The 7382-nt window shown below is 40.9% G+C and overlaps 1 protein-coding gene across 1 annotated transcript; it reads right to left on the minus strand.

Moving 5' to 3' along the window:
• Positions 1-3002: 3002 nt before the first annotated feature.
• LOC100277235 (uncharacterized) lies at positions 3003-3836 on the minus strand. The gene is made up of 2 exons (NM_001150865.2): positions 3698-3836; positions 3003-3494 (listed from the first exon to the last, which is right to left on the minus strand). The coding sequence occupies exon 2, from the start codon at positions 3479-3481 to the stop codon at positions 3194-3196; it is 288 nt and encodes a 95-aa protein (NP_001144337.2). The 5' UTR covers positions 3482-3494; positions 3698-3836; the 3' UTR covers positions 3003-3193.
• Between the last annotated feature and the right edge of the window lie 3546 nt (positions 3837-7382).

Here is a 7382-nt window from a genome sequence, read left to right on the forward strand (position 1 = left end):
TTTTTTTTCTTTTTTTTTCTTTGCAAATTTCGAAATACATATTTAAATAATCATAAAATTTGTAAGAATCAAACCAAAATTATTTATAAATAAAGTATTTATTTTTGGACTAATAATTATTATATTAGTTATGTAAATTTTTATTTAAGAGAAAATGCTATTCCATATCTAAAATCAATAATGAGCAATCAAAAATCATTCCAAATGCACGTAAATAACAAACACTTAAAAAAAACATTTTTATTACCATAAATATCATTGTTAACTAAATGTATTATTTTTATTTTATGTTTTTCATAGTGTCACAATTGTGGTCTTGTTGCTCTAGTACACCCTCAGGCCTGCGTGGGTTAGGTATACACATTGAATGTGGTTGTCCCCCGATGGACTTCGGATAAGTCTTGCCCTGGGTTTGTCTCCCTTGCCCGAGGCAGGCTCAGGCATGGTGGAAACCATCATTCTTGGGTGAGGGGACCTCGGCTGGGACGAGGATTGTCCTGAGAATACATCCCGTTCGAGAACAAGCTTGGGCGAGGCATAGTTTGTGGAGACACCTAAGGGGGACCTTGGGCGAAGCGTGGCTTTTGATCCTTTAACCTCGGGGAACGTACATGATGGTGTTTTTAGGGTTTAAGCGTGTTTTAGGGAGGTGATCTGGGTACCCCTAATTACCATACTCGACAATGAGCGATCATTTGATTTCGCACATCCTTGGTTATCTTGTTGTTTGCTTATAACTTCCCTCAGTAATGAATTTTTACTTGAACCATCATGTTGGAACCTAACATACCTTACCCTTGATTGTTTTCTCCAATTCTCATCACTTCGCGAGTCTTGCCTTAACTCTCTCCTTTGTTATGTTTTTCATCATTATCATCCTTACCTTTGACGTCTCTATATCTTACATTGATGTTTATCTTATACATGCCCTTTAAAATCTCCTCTCTTCCATCTCAATCTAAGAGTTGTATTTTACCTTTTTTCCTTGGACATATCCTCTTCTTTGTCGCTTTGCGAGTTTTTGACTCTATCCTTTGTTATGCTCCTGTTTGTTATTGCCTTTACCTTTCTCATATCTCGATCTTGCCTTGGTGATTACACTATGTGCCTTATCTAAAATCTCCAATCTCCCATCTCAGTTCAAGAGTGGTGTCTTACTTATGCCACCATTGGTTATATCCTATTCTTAACCACTTGTATGTCTTGTCTTAAGTCCATTCTTGGTTGTATATATATCCTTGGTTCCTATGCACATTTACCCGTGTCTGTTATCAGCTTTAACCCTTGACATCTCTCGATATTTACCATGATGCTTACCCACATTTTAAAGCCTCACCTCTTCCATTGCAGTTCAAGACTGTTGTTTTACCTATCCCGCTCTTGGTCGTTTCCTTTCCCTTTGTCACGTTGCAAGTCTTGTCTTACCTTAACTCCATCCTTCATTGAGCTTTTGTTTGATATCATCCTTACCTTTGTAATATGTAGATCTTGCCTTGATGCTTATCTTAGGTCTGCTTTTTTTAAATATCCTCTTTTCTATCTCAACTTGAGAGCGGTGTTTTACTTACCTCATCCTTGGCTATGTCCTCTTCTTTACCGCATGCAAGCCTTGACTTAACTCCATTCTTTGTTGTACTTGTACCATCGACTCTTCTATGGCTTCATCTTTTCTCTTTCACCCTTGTTCGTTATCGCCTTTGAGCCTTGTGATATTTATGTCTTTACCTAGATGCTTACTTTGAACTTACCCTTTAAAGCCTCTGATTTCTCATAAAATGATCTCATATCTTTTTTTTATTAAATCTCATGTCATGGCATCCTGCTTGCGTATGTGGTATATTATTTAATGAGAATGAAATTCTTATAAAATGTCCACTAAAAATGGCCTAAGTCCCCTTGTAGGTTGGTTGTTGTTCTGTTTTTTTAGATGTATCAACAGTATAACTTATCGTGGAACTGCAAGCTACACATCGACTAGTTGAGAGCCTTGCGAAAGGCGTGCTGACTAACCAACATGTGCATGATACTAGTTTATAAACCTCTGCTGACACTAGCTCAGAAAATGGATTAAAATATTCAGACGATCCAATCGGTTATTGTTCTACATTTAATCTGAATATCTATGTCGCCATTAATGACTGGTGTACTCCATAATAATAAGTACATGTACCATCCAGAGACCTTCGATCTGTTTTCTAAGTATAAAAAATAACTAAGACACTACATGATACAACTTTGAACCTTCAGATCACAAATACATTTAAGAGACAATATGTATGGAGAGTCGGCTCTCTCTTCGCAAAGAGCATGTCTCTTGTGGCTTTTGAATTAACCCCTTATAGACATCCTAAGAGACTCTATACTTAAATGAGGTTGTACATACCCTAGTTATTGTGATGAATGTGATTAATTAGTCACATAGTTGATTAATTTATTTTACTATTTATATATGTCATTAATTATTGGTATACTACGACAACCATGTGCAAAGCAGGGGCTAGAGATCCCAGCTCAACTGATGCTAGACGACACGCACAAACTCCTGGTGCCACATTACAATTAACACATTGGACTCATCCAACCCGACCAAACTAAAACATTCAACACGCTGCATCAGCTCATGCTATCCAAAGTAAATCAATGTTACCACCCATGACAAAAAAAAAGTAATAGAATTTTTCTTGGCCATTAATAATCACAAGGTTCCCAAAATGTGAGTATGCCAATTAGATGCATGCATATGTTGCATCATTTTGTTCCATGTGAATTCTACATGTGGAATAATAATTTTATCAATTCGTTCATCAAATATTTTTTATCATGACATTTACAAAGCAAGAAATATGTTTCTAGGTATAGCACAATTTCTTAGAACAGGAAGTGAAACATACCATCTCAATCCTTTTTCTTTTCCAATTATTCAAGTTTACAATTTGATACAATTGATGCATGATAAAAGAATTATTATATGTACATAAAGTGAAAGAACATATAATCAAAATGCAAACAAAAGTATTAATAATATATATATGATAATAAAAATAAATAGATATAGCAATGTTTTTACCCAACGACGAACGAACAATGTAGGTATGAACATTATTGTTGAAAAGGTGTTATCACAACGGACAACAAGCACCTTCTTGCCTTGCAAGGCCTCCCTTCCCTATGGTAGCCACTTGAGTGGATGACTTCACCTTAAAGCTATCGATTCCCTAAGTGCCAGACATAATAGGCTATACATTCTCTCTGGTGGCAACAATGAGTCATTTTGGTTGGTGTGGTAGTCTATTATTGAGTTTGTTTTGGCACCGTACTCCCATGGAGAGTAGAAGACAAACTCTTCACCGTTGTAGTCGTTGATGGTATTGGTGGTGACGACATCCTTGGTGTGCATGCACTGGTGAGTCACTGTTGTACTCGGCGGCAACGACATTAAGACTGAAGAATGGGCGGATGCCGAATTGAAGCTTAGTCCCATAGATAAAGTTAACCTACGAACATACCAACAATTTAAAATTAAGTAGAAAGTAAACATGAATACTAATAACATCACGGATTTGCTCAACAATGGTCGTAGAAGGACGAGCAACAAAACCCATCACTTTCATGCAAAGCTTCCCCATCTTTTTCCTACTTCTATAATCTTTTTCAAAAACTCTCTACATTCTTTTTAGTTTTCTTTGGAATTTCCTACCTTTTTCAGCAGCTTCCTCCGACATCTCAAATTTTTATCTAAACAATATTGTGACTAATTGTTTTTTAGCATTCAACATCTCAAACTTTAATGCTGTCACTAACTATGGTCTATATGAAGTTGGAACAATCCTGGTCTCAACTATTCTTCTATATAGCTCTCAATGTTCACATAATGTTTTCTTTTAATATGATGCATAGAAATGTTGTTTCAAGTTCATCCATATAGTGCTAATCAGATGCATACAAATGTTGTTTCATGCCCATCCTTATAGATTTGGTATGCTAAGGAATAACGTACTCAGTAATTTTTTTATCAAAAGCATGCCAAGTTCTTCACATGTTTCATGTACAAAGTAACAAAATTTTGTTATAGCACACATCACATGTTTGTAGCCTTGAGCTTGAAACAGATAGACTCAATGTGTCTTTTTTCAATCGTTCAATGTTGTGATCGCTCATGCAATAGAGGCTTTGGTGGGGTCTATGGTATTTGCCTTCTAGACTTAATTCATTTCAATAATTCTATACATCAACCACCCTTTTCAAAACACAAAAGGTATATTCAATTTTGAAATTGGTTTTAAATATCCAATTATGATCATGACGAGTAAATGGACATTTGAAAATGTAATCAATATTTTAAAAATAGGATGTAAAATGATGAAGTTATTCTCCATATTTCCTATACACTATAATAACCCTCCTAATTAACAAGCTTTTGACAAGTATTAAACATGAAAAATCTTATGTAGTTGGTGTTAGAAATTTAGGCAAATTATTGCTTAATTTAATCCAAAAAACATTGCATAAAATATGTGATGACATTTACGTGCATGTGTACTACTCTAAATAGTAACAAACATACAATATATTATTCTCATGATAGTAGAAAAAACTGAATTCACAAATTCAAAGATAAGGTTGTACTATATGGAGAAATAAATATTGAAGGCCCCAATGGCTCTATTGCCATGAGGTTACATTGTGTGTTAAAGTCATCAAAGACAATTGATACATGTGGATGTTTATATTGTTGTCCCTTGAACATCCAAAAATATTGAGTTCTTCATTGAGCAATCACAAGAACACTTTCTAATCTTCAGTGAGCAATCATAAAAACGCTTCCTAAAACCTTGATCATTCACAACACCGAGAAGGTGTCTCCCATGGTCAATGGTTCTAGAGGCCTACTCTGCTCTCCCAACCTCTCTATGCATGCATAATTGGGACAGGAATGCTCTCTGTCAACACAACTGAGAAGTGAGGGAGTTTGTCACTTCACTATGATTTGTGTTCGTTCATGTTCTAATGCAAACAAACCTCAAGGCCGGAGATTATGCCGAGTGTGTGAAGTCCCCCTCATACGACACAAAGGATCTGTAGGCCCCAGACAGGGTCTATAGGCAATAAGGGCCTAGTCCATAGTGGGGGCTTTGGGCAGGAGGCCAAAGATCTCGAGGACTTTGCTCCTAACATACCCATCCTCGTCGAATCTACGTAGGTGTTGTCTCACTAGTCTGGAGATTGCGCAGATGTCAAAGGAGTGCCCAGCGACCTCCCTCAGTATGCCCGGCATGTCCGAGGGACTCCACGCAAATACTTTGGCATTTGCGTGGAGGAAGTCAATGAGCACTTCTTCCTATTTGGGGTCAAGCTTGGAGCAAATCCGCAGCGTTTTCTCAACGGAGCCACTGGGTTGAGGGGACGGTGTTCGTTGCCTCCGTCGGCTCAAAGCTACCGGCATGCCTCTTGGGGTCGGGAACCTCCCAGCGGGGTTTTCCAAGTCGGCGACGAGTGCCTCGGACTCTACAAGTGCTTCGGCATACTCGACGCACTCGACATCGCACTCGTAGGTGTAGCGATACGTGGGGCCGACAATGATGACACATGCTGGTCCAGGCATCTTCAGCTTGAGGTATGTATAGTTTGGGATGGCCATGAACTTGGTGTAACACGGCCTGCCGAGCACAACGTGGTAGGTACCTCAAAACCCTACCACCTCAAAGGTCAGGACCTCCTTCCTGAAGTTGGTTGGAGTTCCGTAGCAGATGGGCAGATTGATCAGATCGAGGCCGTACTCGATCCGAGTGACATGAACTCCAAGCTCCCAAACCTGATCACTGTGTCGAGCTTCAAGCGGTGGTGGAAGCTAGCCATCCGTGGTCTTGATGGGAACTAGATGTCTTACATGCGACGAACCCCTACCTGGCACGCCAACTATCGGTGTTTGGACCCGAGGACCTAACCAACTAGTGATATAATGTTGCATGCCCCTAACCCAAATGGTGATGCAAGTTGACACAAGTCTTTTATCCTGGTTTGGGCAAGGAGAGGCCTTACTTCTAGCAGAGGGGGATGGGACTTATATTACTCACACCTAAATGATTGCAGTAGGGAGCACAAGCACAGTGGGAGAGAGAAGACTCCCAAGTCCCCGCGGTTGATTGAGGCAAGTGCCAATACCTTGTGGGGGAGAAAACTTGTGAAGTTTTTTTGCCCCTGTCCTCATGAAGCCGTGGGCTATCCTATTTATAGCCCCAAGGCGAGCTTCCTGGAGGATGAGAGTTGGCCGCGTACTGTGAGGAGATGTCATCGTACCCCAGTAGATAGTATGGCTTATGGAATGGTCTTGTATTTATTGTTGACTTGAGTCTGCTTGGTTTCTGCTGAGAGCTGAGGCCGAGGGCTCGGTCACGTACACGAGCCCCCCGACGAGAGGTTTCCCATACCGTAGTGGTTGACATAGTGCTAAGTGTGGGGAAAATCTTCTCTAAGTAGTGTGTTAGCTCTGCTGTGTCTGATGACGTCGGGCATCCTCCGTTATGGATATCGAGGTCAGGGCCGGGCTCAGGCGAGGCAGAAGTCCACCCGAGGTCACGACCGAACCTGTTCTGAGATGCGAAGACGTGTGCCACAGTTGAAGCAGTGGCCTTCTGTGGGATTCGCGGGGGAGCAGGTAGCCGAAATCGGGCTCGGGTGAGGCGGTGTTTTGTCTCGAGGTTGAGTTCTCCTTCAGGCGAGACAGAGTTTGCGCCCGAAGGCTAGCCTGTGCTCCTATCGTATTGCATGTTCCATCAGGGTTGGCAGATGGCATACATGAACAGTAGTCTCACGTGTAATCATAGTTGGTGAATCTTTGACAAGATTGTGGTCTTGTTGCTCTAGTACACCCGCAGGCCTGCGTGGGTTAGGTATACACATTGAATGTGGCTGTCCCCCGATGGACTTCGGATAAGTCTTGCCCTGGGTTTGTCTCCCTTGCCCGAGGCAGGCTCAGGCATGGTGGAAACCATCATTCTTGGGTGAGGGGACCTCGGCTGGGACGAGGATTGTCCTGAGAATACATCCCGTTCGAGAACAAGCTTGGGCGAGGCGGAGTTTGTGGAGACACCTAAGGGGGACCTTGGGCGAAGCGTGGCTTTTGATCCTTTGACCTCGGGGAACGTACATGATGGTGTTTTTAGGGTTTAAGCGTGTTTTAGGGAGGTGATCTGGGTACCCCTAATTACCATACCCGACAATGAGCGATCATTTGATTTCGCACATCCTTGGTTATCTTGTTGTTTGCTTATAACTTCCCTCAGTAATGAATTTTTACTTGAACCATCATGTTGGAACCTAACATACCTTACCCTTGATTGTTTTCTCCAATTCTCATCACTTCGCGAGTCTTGCCTTAACTC

This window comes from Zea mays, chromosome 4, assembly GCF_902167145.1.
Source record: "Zea mays cultivar B73 chromosome 4, Zm-B73-REFERENCE-NAM-5.0, whole genome shotgun sequence".
NCBI classification, from domain to species: Eukaryota; Viridiplantae; Streptophyta; class Magnoliopsida; order Poales; family Poaceae; genus Zea; species Zea mays.